At 61.5% G+C, this 15,870-nt stretch overlaps 1 protein-coding gene across 8 annotated transcripts in view; it reads right to left on the bottom strand.

The window, feature by feature from the left end:
* Positions 1 to 1,337: 1,337 nt before the first annotated feature.
* Positions 1,338 to 15,870, bottom strand: part of PTK2B (protein tyrosine kinase 2 beta) — a 37,437-nt gene continuing 22,904 nt past the window's right edge. For 2 of the 8 annotated variants that reach the window (XM_054196586.1, XM_054196587.1), the window contains exons 8-31: positions 13,982 to 14,122; positions 12,333 to 12,407; positions 12,116 to 12,247; positions 11,544 to 11,661; positions 11,249 to 11,288; positions 11,109 to 11,155; positions 10,704 to 10,757; positions 10,238 to 10,335; positions 10,061 to 10,145; positions 9,403 to 9,503; positions 9,181 to 9,296; positions 8,607 to 8,707; positions 8,380 to 8,469; positions 7,648 to 7,852; positions 6,894 to 7,002; positions 6,705 to 6,770; positions 5,867 to 5,992; positions 4,941 to 5,087; positions 4,206 to 4,241; positions 3,893 to 3,920; positions 3,425 to 3,480; positions 3,035 to 3,178; positions 2,469 to 2,549; positions 1,338 to 2,381 (exon numbers count right to left, since the gene is read on the bottom strand). In XM_054196586.1, coding sequence (XP_054052561.1) covers positions 2,166 to 2,381; positions 2,469 to 2,549; positions 3,035 to 3,178; positions 3,425 to 3,480; positions 3,893 to 3,920; positions 4,206 to 4,241; positions 4,941 to 5,087; positions 5,867 to 5,992; positions 6,705 to 6,770; positions 6,894 to 7,002; positions 7,648 to 7,852; positions 8,380 to 8,469; positions 8,607 to 8,707; positions 9,181 to 9,296; positions 9,403 to 9,503; positions 10,061 to 10,145; positions 10,238 to 10,335; positions 10,704 to 10,757; positions 11,109 to 11,155; positions 11,249 to 11,288; positions 11,544 to 11,661; positions 12,116 to 12,247; positions 12,333 to 12,407; positions 13,982 to 14,122 — 2,412 coding nt within the window. In that variant the 3' untranslated portion in view covers positions 1,338 to 2,165. The remainder of the gene's footprint in view (positions 2,382 to 2,468; positions 2,550 to 3,034; positions 3,179 to 3,424; positions 3,481 to 3,892; positions 3,921 to 4,205; positions 4,242 to 4,940; positions 5,088 to 5,866; positions 5,993 to 6,704; positions 6,771 to 6,893; positions 7,003 to 7,647; positions 7,853 to 8,379; positions 8,470 to 8,606; positions 8,708 to 9,180; positions 9,297 to 9,402; positions 9,504 to 10,060; positions 10,146 to 10,237; positions 10,336 to 10,703; positions 10,758 to 11,108; positions 11,156 to 11,248; positions 11,289 to 11,543; positions 11,662 to 12,115; positions 12,248 to 12,332; positions 12,408 to 13,981; positions 14,123 to 15,870) is intronic. The other 6 variants (XM_054196588.1, XM_054196589.1, XM_054196592.1 and 3 more) reach the window with 6 other exon arrangements.

Here is a 15,870-nt window from a genome sequence, read left to right as displayed (position 1 = left end):
TGAGGAAAGGCCGAGAGCCCTGGGGCTGTTGAGCTGGAGCAGAGCAGGCTGAGAGGGGATCTCATCAATGCTCAGCAATAGCTAAAGGGCGGGGGGCAAGAGGATGGGGCCAGGCTCTTCTCAGTGGTGCCCGGGGACAGGACAAGGGGCAACGGGCACAAAGTGGAACACGGGAAGTTCCATCTCAACGTGAGGAGGAACTTCTTTGCCGTGAGGGTGGCAGAGCCCTGGCACAGGCTGCCCAGAGAGGTGGGGGAGTCTCCGTCTCTGGAGACATTCCAGCCCCTCCTGGACGCGTTCCTGTGCCACCTGCTCTGGGTGACCCTGCTGTGGCCGGGGGTTGGACGGGATGGTCTCCAGAGGTCCCTGCCAACCCCTGCTGGTCTGTGATCCTGTGATTCTGTGATTCAGGAGTGAAATGGGCTGGAATAAATGATGCCACGGAGGGATGTGCCCATCCCGAGGGGGTTGCAGCCACTCACGCAGCCTTCGGTGCTGGTCCAAGCGTGCGCACACAGGGCTGAGAAACGCGATGTGGGAGGGAGCCCAGGCGTGGCTGGATGCGTGTGTGGGTTCACGTGTGTGTCACCCCCGAACCCGCTTACGCACGGGCTTCAGGGCTGGAGAGTGCACGAGCGCTCTCCTCTGAGGATAACTTCTGGCTTGGCTGGGTCTGCGTCACCCTGGGGTGACGGAGGGGTGGACAGGATGGGATGCCCATTGCCCTGGTCGCTGCCAGCCCATAGGACGCCTTCAGCAGACCCCCCCCCCGCCATGAGACAGAGGGGGAACTCGTTCCCCTTCCCACGTTAACCCTTCTCGCCAGCCGCAGCCAGCACCCACCACCCCTCTCTGGGTGATGAGGCCACCAGGGTGCAAGCTCTGGGGTGACCCCACCAACATGTCACCAGAACCCCGCAAGCATCCTTCTTTTGGCGGGGGGGAGCCCATCTTCATGGCCCTGCCATCCCGCGTGAACCACCTCCCAGCAGCCTCCGCCACGGACCCTGATGCTCTTCGAAAAGCCAAAGTCCGTAGATACCCTCACTAGCAAACCTTGGGGTGGGAGCAGGGGGAGTCCAGGAGCCTCGTAGGGATTGTGGGCTCAACGGGAGGGAAATGGGGCTCCAAGGAGGACGTGGATGCACCAGACCCAGGTTCACCCCAGCAGCTCCCGGGGGGATGCTGCCACCAGGATGGTGCTTCCCCACGCTGGTGAGACGGCTCAGGTCTGAGCGGAGCAACCTCTTTCCAAGGAGGTGCTGGTGACCAGGGGACTTGTCCCCAGCGTAGGGGAGGGTGACAGGCAGGCACAGGCACAGCAGGGCTTTGTGCACGGTTTATCTCAGCCAGAATGAACAGCGCTGTGGGAAGATGCTGGGGAAAAGCCCGAACCGTACGGTTCCCAACTCAAAGCACAAACCGAACAGAGACGTGGTTTGCCGTTGTCACTTACACAGAGCAGCTCGGAGAAAACTCAGCTGGAAGAGGCACCGTTCTCCTGGTTTGTGTCACCGAAGGCTGCGGTCCGGGGGGTCCCATCCCTCCCCGTGCTCTGCAGGCTTGGACCTGGGCATGTTCTGACCACGGGCGCCGGAACCGGCTCCACCGCGGCATGCGGACCCGCCTCCCATCGTTAAATAAACTCTTCTATACAATGTACAAAGAAATGCAAACAGTCCGTCCGGCCACCGCTCCGATGGCCCCTGGGGACCCCTGGGATGCCAGCTCCCCCAGCCGCCACGAACCCCTGGCTCCCGGCGGCGAGGAGCGGGGTCCAGGTCCCCTTCGCGACATGCCGCCCGTGGCCGTCTGTCCTCGGAGGGGCCGAGGGACGGACACACGGACCTGCGGGAAGCTGGGGAGCTGCCGAGCCAGAGGGATCTTCAGCTGCCCTCGGAGACAGCCAGGTCCCCCCCAGCCCTTTCCAGGGACGAATCACCAGATGCCTCCCTTCTTCAGAAGACCAACAAGACGATGCTAAAGACAGAAGCGGCTGCAGGAGGAGGGGGGACAGGGAGGGCAGGACGGCGAGGCCATGGGAGACACACAAAAGCCAGCTCCTCCGCAATGCTCTCCTCCCATCTCCGCCGACCGGAGCGTGGCGGTCCCTCTCCTCCTCTCCTTCCCCACCCCTTCTCCTTCCCTCTCCTCCACCCCTGCCTTCACTCCAAGCACAGCTTCACTAGATTGGCCTGGACCTTGGCTTGGTCCACGGCATCCAGGAGGTTCTTGGCATCCACGGCCAGGGTGTGGGAGGCCGTCAGCATCTGCCGCTTGCACTCCTCGCTCAGCGAGGTGACAGCGTTCTGCTGTGCCAGGCGCATCTTGTTGATGAGGTCGGCCAAGTCCTTGTTGAGCAGCTTCTGGGTCCCCTCGATCTGACCATGACACACAGGGGTTACAGACAGGTGTGTCACCAGCATCCGACCCCACACCAGGCCCCCCTCCTTCCCCCCGGGTCCTACCTCAGTGCGGGAGGTGGCGGGCAGGATGGGCAGGATCTCGTCGACGCTGCCGATCAGCTTCCGCAGGGAAAGGCCCACGTTCTGCGGGGAGGGAGGCAGGGTTAGGATGACTCCAGGCACGGGCACATGGAAGTGGGACACGGGAATAGTCTGTGTCACTGAGTCAAGGATCCCATTCGGGAGAGGGGAGACTCTCCCATTATTGACCCAAGGACTGCATGGAGGAGTAGGGCTGGAATTGCTTTCACCATTGACCCAAGGACCCAACGGAAGAGTAGGACATGTTGGGAACTCTCTCATCATTGACCCAAGGACCCAGTGGAGGAGCAGGGCATGCTGGAAATGCTCCCACCATTGACCCAAGGACCCAATGGAGGAGTAGGACATGTTTGAAACTCTCTCAGCATTGACCCAAGGATCAAAAGAAAGAGGTGGGAAGGTTGGAAATGCTCCCTCCTAGATGTGCAAGGCCTTCCTCAGGGGGGTGCTTGGTGGGAGCTGCTCAGCAGACTCATTCCCCACTCCCTCCCATTCCCCTGGTGTTGCCCCCTCCCTGCCGTCCCTACCTTCACCACGATGATGTACTCTTCTGGGGGCAGGAGGCTGATCTCGTTCTTCAACTGCAGCACAGCCCGCACCAGGTCCATGACGTTGCTGTACACGGTGTCATCCGTGCGGTCCAGGTTGGCGGTGGGGGCCGGATGGATGGACTGCCAGGGAATGGGGACACAATGGGATCGGATGGACCGAGAGGGCAAGGAGGGAAAGACCAACAGCTGTGGGGAGCCCTGGCCAGACCCATCCACCTCCCACCTGCAAGCCCGGTGCTGCTGGGGTTGTCTGACCCCTCTGGGGCCTGGGAGAGACAAAAACGTCCCATCCTGCAGATGCAGAGGGATGATGGAGGCGCAGGAAGAGGACTGGGACCATGGTGGCCCCATTCAGGGAGGTCTTACCTGTGCCCCAAACCTGGGAGGCTTCTGCGGGGGCCCTGTGAACTCCGCTACGCCGTCAGTGAGGGAAAGAAGGAGAGTCACTCCGGCTGTTCCCCCGGACACACGGGCACGTTGCAAGACCCCAGGAACCCATGCCACGTCCCACACCAGCATGGAGAAGCGTGCCCCACTGTGTCTGGGCACCCTGACCCACCCCAGCTGTGCCACCTCCCCACAGGGTCAGACCCCCTCGGACCCCCATAACCGGGACGGGCAGACACACCCCCCCTCCCCCACCCATCCTTGGGCCGGCAAAGCTGCTCCCCATGATCCAGGAATGTTTTCATGGAGGATCCCAAAGCCGGGAGGGATACGTCCCCACGGCTCCTTGCAGCTCAGCACGGGGCTCCCCGCCTGCAGCCCCGAAGTGGGGGCTGCTGGGTGGGGGTCAGGGGCAGCCCCCCACCCCGGGCAGCTCTGGGCACTCACTGTAATCCGTCTCCTTCTCCGGGAGCAGCTGCGGAGGGAAGAAACAGCAAATGAGAGGCGCAAAGTCCCGGCTGGAGGCAGCAAAGAGGGAGGAGGCATCGTCATCCCCGCCCAGGGCTTCTGGTGGGGAGCTCCGGACCACCAGTGTTTCACCCCGTTAACGGTTGCAGATTAATTTTCCCAAAGCGAAAGGCACATATATAAATATTTATGACCCACCCATGCCAAAGCAAATCCAGATACCCCCAGGAGAAGGACCCCCCTGCACCCAACTACACCCCGACCCGGTCTCTGCGGGGCCAGCACCACTCACCGGAGGAGCATTGTTGTTCATAAACACCGTCGGGTCCTGTAAAGGGGGAGAAACTTTGTGAGAGGCATGGAAAAAAGGAAAAAAGAAAGAAAAAAAAAAAAGAAGGGATTTTCCCGATTTCTGGGAGACTCGTGAAACATATCACAGGACCGCATCTCTGCAGGGGCCGGGAATGTGGGAGGGGAAGGTGCTTCATGTTGGTCCCATCTCCATCCCATCCCATCCCCCTTATCTGCTCCCTGCCTGCTCCCGGGGTACCAGAACCCGCAAACTGCTGCTCCAAAAAAAAAAAAAAAAAAAAAAATGAAGCTTAATTCAAGCAGCTGTTTGCAGCCGCTCGGCATCCGACAGTCCCGGGGGCGAGGGGAGCTGGGCTGCGTGAGTCTATCAAATAAAATGATTTTCTGTCTCCTCCCAAGCCTGTCTCAGCGCTTGCTGATGGATTAGTCACACATTAGCTCTCTCCAGCCCTTATTTCAAAAGCGTTATAAAAGCTTATTAAGACGCTATCGCAAGTATTTAAAATTTGCCCAAGTTTCCAAATATTCCTTTTGAAATGAAGCAGCTCCGTGAGACCTTTACGGCTGCGGGAAATAAAGGGGTGCGAGAAGATTGGCTGCTGGAAGGACCGTTCCTCCAAGGAAAACTGTCTTTTCCAGCCAGGAAGATCAAACTCAATGACTCTGTGGCTGTTCCGCCACTTTCCTGAGGGTGCAAGGGCTGGAGGCCACTCACCAGGGCCTTCTCCTCCTGCCGCAGCCACTGGTAGTCCTCCACCATCTGCTTCTGCTGCTTGTCCAGGACCTGCCGCATCTTGAGCCTCTCCATCTCCCAGAGCTTCTGCGCCTCCTCCCTGCTGCTGGGACGGAGGAAATCTTCCTCCTGGTGTGCAGAGATGGTGGTGACTGGGGGGCTCGGGAGCCAGAGCCCCCCCTGATTTCAGCACGGGACGCAGAGCCCCGCTGGGCGCATGCAAGCCATGCACCAGACCCCAACAGCCACAAACCCCCACACTGAATTTGGGGAGCACTTGGGTTTCCAGCAGGGAGAGGAAAACACCAGCTGGTCCCACATCTCCCACCACCGCATCCCAGGATCTTCCATGGGCAGCATGCACGGGCCACCATGGGGAGAAGCTCATTGTGCCATGGCGTGTCCATGCTCGGCACCAGGGCTGTCTCGGCACGCCAGGCAGAGCATCACGGCATGTGTCCCACCACCCAGCTCTGATTTTGGGGCTGGAATAACTGAGCGCAGCCTGCAAACCACCGCTGGCATCACAGGTGACAACGCCGAGCATGATGAATGGACCCAAAGCCCTGAGAAGCGGCAGCCACCCATCCCCTGCCCATTTCTGGGGACGTCCACCAACATGCCTCCACCGGGATGTGCGCGCAACATGGTGGGGGGCTGGAGACACCCTGGAGCCCTTCACAGGCTCCGTCCCTCCAGCCCACAAAGAGCATCCACGGGGTGACAGGATTTGTCTCCTCCCGCTGCCGGGTCGGGAGCAACATTGAGCTGGAAGCAGCGGCGATGGCAGCAACAGAGCGCAGTGTGGTGCAGCGAGAGCATCCCTGCCACCGAGCCCCGGGACGAGGCCACCGGGGAGCGGGATGTCCTCTGGATGCTGCGGGATTAGGGGGAAATCCCTCTCTTACCCTCATGCTGTGGCGCTTGAAGACGTTGTGGCGGTTGAGCGGCGGGGTGTGCAGGGAGTTGGCCGGAGACTGGTACTCGATGGGGCTGGTGAGCGTGGGCGAGCTGGCACACAGACCCTCCGGCACCTGCAGAGGGGGTGGGCGGGGGGGGGGGGGAGCAAGCAGCGGGGCGGCACGGGCACAAAACAAAGCCATGGGGGGGGCGGTTAGTGCGGACGGACAGACGGACGGACGGACGGACAGAGCAGACAACGCGGGGGAGAGCGGCTTTCGCACCAAGGTGCCCTCACGCCCATTCACGCGGCAGGATCAGGATCTTCCTCCCTGCTCAGCTCTTCCTCGCCTTGAGCGCAGGGTTGAGACCTCCTGCGCTGCTGCTTGAACCCCTGCCCAGCCCCAGAAGAGCACCCAAAATTGTTGCTCTTGAGGGTTTCACCTTGATGCTGCAGGGACCGGCACCGGTCCCTGCAGAGGGGTTGACCTGTGCTCCCGGGCAGCCGCACTCAGCCCAGGTCCTGCCGGAGAGCAGCAAACCTCCTCTCCAAACCTCCGCTCCTCCCAGCCGAGCGCCCAAACTGCCCTTCCCTGCGGCTAACACCTCCCTGCCAGCTCCCAGGGATGGAAAAAACACAGGGCGGGCAGGGCAAGGCATGGCTGAGCCCCCGAGTGGCGCGGTGTCCTGCTGGCAAGGCAGCTGGAGGCCACTCAGTGGCGGCGTGGGGCATCTCGGAGCCCCAAAAGCCACAAGCCCCTGAGGACTTGAGTTCCAGGCAGGGTTTTCCGGCGTCAAACCCCTTTGTTCATGTCCCTGCAGGATGCTGCGGCCATGCAACCTTACCTGGAACTGCAGCTTGGGAGCCAGGAGGTTGCTCTGGGGTGGTGGCTTGTACCTGGGTCTGCTGGGCTGCGGGGAGCAGAGGAGAGAGAAACGCACGGTGGGTGCAAGATCAGGGAGGTCCCACTTCTGTGGCACCCATCAGCAGGTCGAGGTGGGGAGATGAATCTGCCTCCACTGCCTTCTCCTCACCTTTGGAGGTGGCTCCTGGAAGGATGGCGGCTCCATGATTTTGGGAGGCCGGTGGCGGTTGTTCCTCTCCTGCTCCTTGGCCAGCTCCTTCTCCATCAGGTAAATGTCACTGCAGGGAGAGATCACAGAATCACAGAATGTGTTGGGTTAGAAGAGACCCCCAAAGGCCATCTCATCCAACCCCCCTGCAGTGAGCAGGAACATCTTCAACTAGATCAGGTTGCTCAGAGCCTCATCAAGCCTGGCCTTGAATGTCTCCAGGGATGGGGCCTCCACCACCTCTCTGGGCAACCTGGGCCAGTGTCTCGCCATGGAGGGTGACAGCCCCAGGAGGGAGCGTTGGCACATCTCCCACAGCCCAGAACGTGGGGAAGCTTGAGCTGGATGGTCCATGGAAAACATGAGGGGAAAAAGGAGGGATGGGAAGAGCAAAGGGAAAGGACGGGGAGGACATAGCTTGGTCATGGCCAACCACACCAGCATCACCATGGCTGGTCTCCATAAGACGTGGGGTCAGGACTCTCCCCAGGAAGCAAAGCATTTCCATTTCAGCCCAGGGACCACCACCACGCCCCCGGGGAGCAAGTTGTCTCAGATGGTCTCAAATGGTCTCAAGTGGCCCTTGGAGTTCGTACTTGGCCAGAAAACTCCAGACTCAAAATCTTGCATGGCTTCATTTTTCTCCTTCCCCCACCCCTCCATCAAACCACGGACGCCTTACCTCTTCATTGGTCCCCCCCACCTCCCTGCTCACCTCAAGCTGCAAACCAAGTCCTTGAACTTGGGCCTTTCGTTGGGGTCGTAGTCCCAGCAGCGCGTCATGAGGGTGTAGAGGACGGGCGGGCAGAGGTCAGGCTTGGGCAGGCGGTCACCCCTCTCCAGCACCCCGATCACGTCCTTGTTCTCCAGCCAGAAGAAGGGCTGCTTGCCGTAGCTCAGGATCTCCCACATGCACACGGCTGTTGGAGCAACATGAGCAACCTCAACTGATGCTACAGCCAGAGAACCAGCCCCTCACTTGGGTTTCGGGGAACCTGGTGACATTGTCACTCTTTGTGGCATTACACCAGGTCACTTGGCTGCTCGGCCTTTCTGGTCCCTGGGTGAAAAATGCCAAGGAAAGGGTTGCCTGATCTCCCAGGGAGCTGCAAGGAGCCCACCTCCTGGTCACTGCTGGCCATAGGGATGCTAGGGAAGGACAGATGGACAGATGAGGCCCAGAGGACATGGGGATGGCCAGCTGGGAGGATATCTGGAGGAGGTAGAGTTTAACTCATCCCCCCAGCCATCTTGAGTTCACTGGAGGAGGAGGAAGCACCTAATGATGGTTGAATTGGAGGAAGCTCTGTCCCTGGAGCCCTTTCCCCAAGGGCAAGGCTGGGATGACCCCCTGCTCCAGAGCAGGATTTGTCCCTGTGCATCCAGACAATGCCACGGGAAGCACATGATGCCAAGGACCTCGCTCCGTCCCCATCCCACCACCCACCAAACATCCAGACGTCACTGGCCGTTGTGAAGCGACGGAAGTTGATGGACTCGGGTGACATCCACTTGATGGGGAGACGGGTGACAGACGCTGGTGGGAGAGACAGATGGTGGCCGTGCTCAGTGCCAGGGGCATGGAGCAGCCCCAGCACGGGCAGAGCAGGTCTCACCATGGTCTCTGCCCTCCCAGGGTTGGAGCGAGCCCCAACCCCATCACACAGCCCTTACCTTTATAGTACTCCTCGTCCTCGATGTACCTGGAGAGCCCGAAGTCGCCCAGCTTCACACACTCTGGGGAGGCCACCAGGATGTTCCTCACGGCAATATCCCTGCAAGGACAGAGACCCTTGGCTGGGGAGAAGGGATGGAGAAGAGATGGAGAAGGAGAGCTCGCACCCACTAAGGACAGACGCCCTTGGCTGGGGAAAGGAGATGGAGAGGAGATGGAGAAGGGATGGAGAAGCAAAGGAGAAGGGATGGAGAAGGGAAGGAGAAGGGAAGGAGAAGGGATGGAGAAGGGATGGAGAAGGAGAGCTCACAGCCAGCAAAGAGAGAGATCCTTGGGTGGGAAGAGGGGATGGAGAAGGGACGGAGAAGGGATGGAGAAGGGAAAGAGAAGGGAAGGAGAAGGGATGGAGAAGGAGAGCTCACAGCAGCTCGCCCGTCTGCAAAAAGGGTCTGCAGCAAAGGATGCTGTCTGCCTCTGCCCGCTCCTGCTCCCCACCTGCCTGCCCCCCACAGTCCCTGCTGTCCCCTGCCTCTCCCGGCATCCTCCCCGGCTCCTTTTCCCTCCTTGTCCTACCTGTGCACGCAGTTGATGGCCTCCAGGTAGGCCAGGGCTTTGCTGATCTGCAGCGCGTAGAGGATGAGGGTGGGCACGGCGAGGCAGGGCTTGTTCTGCTCCAGGTATTGCCCCAGCTGCAACGGGACGAGCGAGGGGGGCTCAGGGACCGGGGGGACCGGGCAGGGGGCAGGAAGGGTGGCAGGGGGACGGGACGGGCTCCAGTGGTGGGACCCCGCTCACCTCTCCGTAGGGGTAGAGCTCCATGATGATCCAGGTGGGCTCCTCTTCTGCGATGCCGATGAGCTTCACGATATGGGGGTGGTCCAGCTTCTTCATCAGCACTGCGGGGAGACACCGCATCAGACACCCTGCAATGGGGGGGGGATGTCCCCTCTCCAGGACCCCAAACCTGGGATGTGGGGACAGGTCTCTGCCATGGAGCCACGGACAGAGCGGCAGGAATTGCCAGCGATACCCTAGAATGTCCCCAGAGGGCTCGGGGCTCCCGGTTTCCAGCTCCCCAGGGATCTACATCCAGGTGGTGGATCATGCAAGGATCCAGCAGCCTTTCTTTGCCCGTCCCCCCCCCCCTCCGGTAGCCACCCCTCCCATAAACCAGGTATTTTGGAGAACAGCCATGTCACAGGGGCGAGGGCACGGGTCACCTCCCTCCTCCTGCTCCGTCCTGCGTTGCAACGGCGATTTGTCCCCAAGCAGGGACCAGCAGATGCCAGCGCAGGGTTCTGCCACCCTGCCCCTAACACCCCTCCATTGCAGTGCTGCAGGCACCGCCAGCCCCCCCCCCCAATCTGTCCTCTGCCCCGCTATGTGAGCCCTGAGGGGGGACCCTGAGCAGGCTGTGTCCCCCCCCAAAAGGCAGCAGGACCCCACGACATACCCGCTTCGCTCAGGAACTTGTCCTTGTTCTCCGGGCTGCAGTCCTTCTTGCAGGTCTTCACCGCCACGTTGACCCGCTCCCCTTTCTGCAAGGAGCAGGAGGGGTGGGGGCTGCTTTGCCCCGCTCCCCCCGGCGGCGGGGGAGGCAGGCAGGGCAGGGGGAGGGCAGGACGCTCACCGGGGTGGTGTAGATCCCTTCGTAGACCTCTCCGAAGAAGCCTTCTCCCAGGATCCTACCCAACATGACGTCCTCCCGGGAGATCCCGTAGTGCTGGACTTTAGGGACAGGGCAGAGGTGGCAGTGCCAGCGGGCGAGAAGCTGCCTGCACCCCTGCCCACCCACGGGCAGAGCCTCCATCCGAAGAAGGAGACGTTGGCCATCCCTGGGTACCAACCCTCACCGTCACCCCCCACGGCAAGGACCCACGGGTCCTGCCCCATGGCATATGGGGTCATCCCAGCTCCTTCTGGGGTGGGGGTAAGGTGGGAAGCGCAGGCAAAACTTCATTCCCAGCTTTGGGAGGACGGGGTGGGGAAATTGGTTGGCGGCGTTGGGGGGGGGTGGGGGGCAGGAGGAGGCGGGAGGGTTTGGCTGGGGGGCTGGGAGATGGGCAAGTGGGGCACCCAAGGGGGGTGGCACCTACCTCCAGACCTCGGTCGTGAAGACTCGTCGGGGATTTCAGCATAAATATCGGAATCTAGGGCAAGAAGGAGGTTGCAGGCAGGGTTTCGGGCAGCTCGGGGGGGGCGTTCTTGCGGGGGGGGGTGTCTTGCAGGGGGGGTTCTTGCGTGGGGGGTTCTTGCGGGGGGGGGGGTCTTGCAGGGGGGTGGTTCTTGCAGCCCTGTGGCCATCAGGAGCGTGCGGGATGCCAGCCTGGCCCTCCCTCGGGATGCTCGGCTGCGTCTCGACCCCCAGGCGAAGGGCTGGCGGGGGGGGGGGGGGTCCACCCCCACCAAACCCCACCGAATCCCCGCGCCCCCATGTCCCACAGCCCCTCCTGCACCCCCCCGGGGCTGGTGGGGAGGGAGGAGAAGAGCCCAAAACTCACCCACGCTCACGCTGTCGGACAGGGTGGACTGTCTCTCCTCCAGGTGCCTGTGGGGTGGGAGGAGGTGGGGGTCAGGGACCAGGATGGGGGGGCGCGGGATGGGGGGTCCCAGCCCCGCTCTGGGGCCTGGCGCTACTCACGGGGCCGGGATCTGCGGCAGGCTGATCCTCTTCTCCCGCTCTGCGGAGAGGAGGGCAGACGGTCATTTCCCAGACGCCCCCCTCGGAGCCTGATGGACCCCGGCAACTTCCCCCCCAACCCCGCTCCCCCCCTAGCAATGGCTCGACCACACGTGCAGTGAGTTTGGTGGGTCTCAGCTGGGGTCACTCCCAAGCCACGGGTGATGCCGTGGCCATGGAGAGAGCGGAGAAGGGCTCGGGGGGGGTACGAATGGGGACCCTGCCGGGGTCGGTGCCCCCCCCCCAGGGTGCTCACCTCTCCTGGGGAAGACGATGAGGGAGGTTTCCAAGTGCCCTTGCAGCCGGCAGTAGCCATCGATGAGGTCGGCCATGTTCTCCGCCTCGGCCAGAGAAGCCGTCTTGATAGCCAGGGACTGGGAGAGACGGCAGGGATGGGGGAACGGGTGAGCCCAGAGCCGGGGGGGGGGGGGGAGATGCTGGGATGGGGGTCCCCCCGCTCCTCTCCGCCCTGGCGTAGCGCGGTGACCACCTCCCTGCTCTGCCGTGGATCCCAGATTCTCCATCATCCTTCCCAGCATCCCAAGACATCCCCGTCAACATTCCCAGCCCCAAACCAGCCCCAGGCAGGGATGGACGTTTTGGGGGGGGGACGGGACACCCCCAGGACAGCTTGGAGGTGCTTTTCTTTGGAGGACAGTCTTCCTTTGGCCAGGACTGGAGGCAGGAGGTCTCTCGGTGGCCATCCACCGAGTCCTGCCTAACCCACAGGGATGCGATGGCACCCCACGGCATCCCTCATGCCACACCCACCCCCCCCACCCCCCGCACCCCCAGCACCCCTGATCCCCCCCCCCAGCGCCTCCTCACCTGGGGGGTGCCGCTGAGCCCCAGCTGCAGCACAGCCCGGCCTTCCTCCACGCTGGAGCACTTGATGGACTTGATGTGCTTGAATTCGGCCAAGCACGTGGGCTGGGGAGGGAGGCAGAGCCCCGGCGTCGCCTTTAATCACCAATTTAAGAGCAGCCACCCCCCCCACTCCCCATCCCAGCACCCAAAAACCGCCCCCCGCCACCTCCCGCCATACCTTGGCCTCCTTGCTCGTCATCTGCCGGATGCCCTTGGGTCCGATGACCAGGTCCACCGTGATGTTCCACCCTTGCTGGGGGGTTGGGGAGGGCAGCAGAAGGAGGATGTGAATTTGGAAGGGGGGGAATGTACCCCCAGAGCCAGGTCTCCCCCCCCTCCAACCTGTTGTGACACCCTGGGAAAGTCACCTCAGAGAGGGGACGGTTTGGAGAGGGGGTGGCGGGTGGTAGAAGGCAAGGAGCCCAGTGTGGGTGGCCCCAAAGGGGTGCCCAGCGCTCCTGGTTTGCTGCCTTCTCACCCCAAAGGGCTTCAGCAAGCTTCAGACACCGGCTCGCCCCCCACCGGGCTCGGACCCCTGGGCGTGGAAGGTCCCCAGAGCCCCCGCTGTCCCCCCGGCCCCTCTCAGCACTCGGCATCCTCCAAAAAGGCCCCCCCCCCAGGGCAACCCCACGCTGCGGGGAGAGGAGAGATGCTCAGCTCCCCCTCGGAAATCCCCCTTGGAAATCACAGCGAGCGATTCCCAAGCCTCGGAAACTCCCCGCGGGGTCTCCCCTGAGCGCAGGGTGGCCGAGCTCCCCTGCGAGCCCGGGGGCCAAGGCAGGCAGCAGCCACGGCAGGGTGGCTTTGTCCACGCTGCCGCCTGCGAGCATCCCGCTCTGCGCTGCCCCGACACTGCCAGGGGATGCTTTGGGTGGCAGCTCGCGGCCCCGCCGTGCGGGGCTAATTAACAGCTTGAGTGTCCCATCTCATCCCATCCCACCCCATCCCCATCTCTTCACATCCAATCCCCATCCCATCCCATCCCATCCCAACCCCACCCTATTCCATCCCTATCCCCATCACATCCCATTCCTGTCCCCATCCCATCCTTATCTATCCCCATCCCATCCTTATCTATCCCCATCCCATCCCCATACATCCCCATCCCCATTCCATCCCACCTCAGTCCATCCCATCCTCATCTCCATCCCCATCCCATCTCCATCTCCATCCCATCCCCATCCCATCCTCATCCCATCCCCATCCATCCCCATCTCCATCTCGATCCCATCCCCATACATCCTCATCCCCATCCCCATTCCATCCCACCTCAGCCCATCCCATCCCCATCCCATCTCCATCTCCATCTCCATCCCCATCCCATCCTCATCCCATCCCATCCCCATCCATCCCTGTCTCCATCCCCATTCCATCCCACCTCAGTCCATCCCATCCCCATTTCCATCCCATCCCCATCCCATCCCCATCCCATCTCCATCTCCATCCCCATCCCATCCTCATCCCATCCCATCCCCATACATCCCCATCTCCATCCCCATCCCATCCCCATCTCCATCCCATCCCCATCCCATCCTCATCCCATGCCCATACATCCTCATCCCCATCCCACCTCAGTCCATCCCATTCCCATCCCACCCCCATCTCCATCCCCATCCCATCCTCATCCCATCCCATCCCCATCTATCCCTGTCTCCATCCCCATACATCCCCATCTCCATCCCCATTCCATCCCACCTCAGCCCATCCCATCCCCATCCTTCCCCATCCCCATCCCATCCCCATCTCCATCCCATCTTCATCCCATCTCCATCCCCATCCTCATCCCTATCCCATTCCCACCCCAGCCCAGCCCGCCCGGGGACTCACGATGAGCTCGCAGCGGTAGCTCTCCTGGTCGATGTTGGCGAAGGTGGCGAGGGTGTGGAGGAACTTGAGGATGCACTCCTCCTCCCGCAGCAGCGCGTACTGCTGGAAGGTCTGCTGGATCATCTTCCGGAACTGCTTGGGCTGCGGGCACAGCGGCTGCTCGCCACCCCGGGCACGTGCCAGGCAGGCGGCGGGGACGCGGCGGGCAGGGGGGGAGCTGCACCGGGACGGACACACGGACACAGGCGTGCACACGGACACCCGCACACACACGGACACACGCATGCACACAGAGACACACACCCATGGACACACGCAGATACACACACACACATACGGATGAACACACACGGACACCCACACGCACACAGACACCCACACATGGATACACGCACACACATGGATACACACACACACATGGACACACACAGAGACACATGCACACACATGGATACACGGACGCACATGGACACATGCACACACGCAGATACACAACTACACACACACATGTACACACACAGACACACGCATGCACACAGAGACACGCACACACGGACACACAAACAGATACGCACACACACGGACACACACATGGATACACACACAGACATGGACGCACACACACACATGGATACACACACAGACACACAGACATGCACACACATGGACACACACACACGGACACATGCACACACATGGATACATGGACACACATGGATACACAGACACACACGGATACGAGCACACACATGGACACATGCACACACACAGATACACAAACACACACACACATGTACACACACGGACACACGCATGCACACAGAGACACGCACACATGGACACACACACAGATACGCACACACACAGATACATGCACACACATGGGGACACACACATGGATATACACACACAGACATGGACGCACACACACACATGGATACACACACAGACACACAGACATGCACACACATGGATACACACACACGGACACATGCACACACATGGATACACAGACACACACGGATACGAGCACACACATGGACACATGCACACACACAGATACACAAACACACACACACATGTACACACACGGACACACGCATGCACACAGAGACACGCACACATGGACACACACACATGGACATGCACACACGGACACACACACGGACACGCACACACATGGGGACACACACACATGCATACACACACACACATGGACAGACACACACACATGGGGACACACACATGGATACACACACACACATGGACACACGCACACACACAGACACACACACGGATACGCACACAGACACACAGACATGCACACACAAGGACACACACACGGACACATGCACACACAGACACGTGCACGCACATGGACACACGCACACACACGGACACATACACACACATGGACACGCACACAGACACCTGCACGCACACGGGCACGTGCACACACGTGAACACACACGCGCGTGCACTGACCTGCAAAATACGCGCTTACATCTGTGCGCACACCCCTGTGTATCCACACGCGCGTGCACGCCAGCACGCCTCTGTGTGTGCGCGTGCTCCCTCACAGGTACGTGAGGGCGGGCAGACGGGCACGCACACGCGTGTGCAAACCAACCTGCGCACACAGCCGCACGCGCGCGCAGGTACACACGTGTGTGTGCACACGGACGCGTCACCACGCGTGCGAGCAGATGCGCCCGCCTGCACCCATAAGCACGCGCACGCATGCAGTCGTAGGCACGGGCACGCAAATGTTCCGTCACGCGTGTGAGCGGACGTGCCTGCACGCGCAAGTCCCCCCCCCCACGGTGCGCGCCGACACACACGGGAGCACGCAGGGCCCCGTCTGAACGCACAGGCAGAGGCAGACGCAC

This window comes from Rissa tridactyla, chromosome 3, assembly GCF_028500815.1.
Source record: "Rissa tridactyla isolate bRisTri1 chromosome 3, bRisTri1.patW.cur.20221130, whole genome shotgun sequence".
Lineage (NCBI taxonomy): Eukaryota > Metazoa > Chordata > Aves > Charadriiformes > Laridae > Rissa > Rissa tridactyla.
This window is presented reverse-complemented; position numbering and strand designations above follow the sequence as displayed.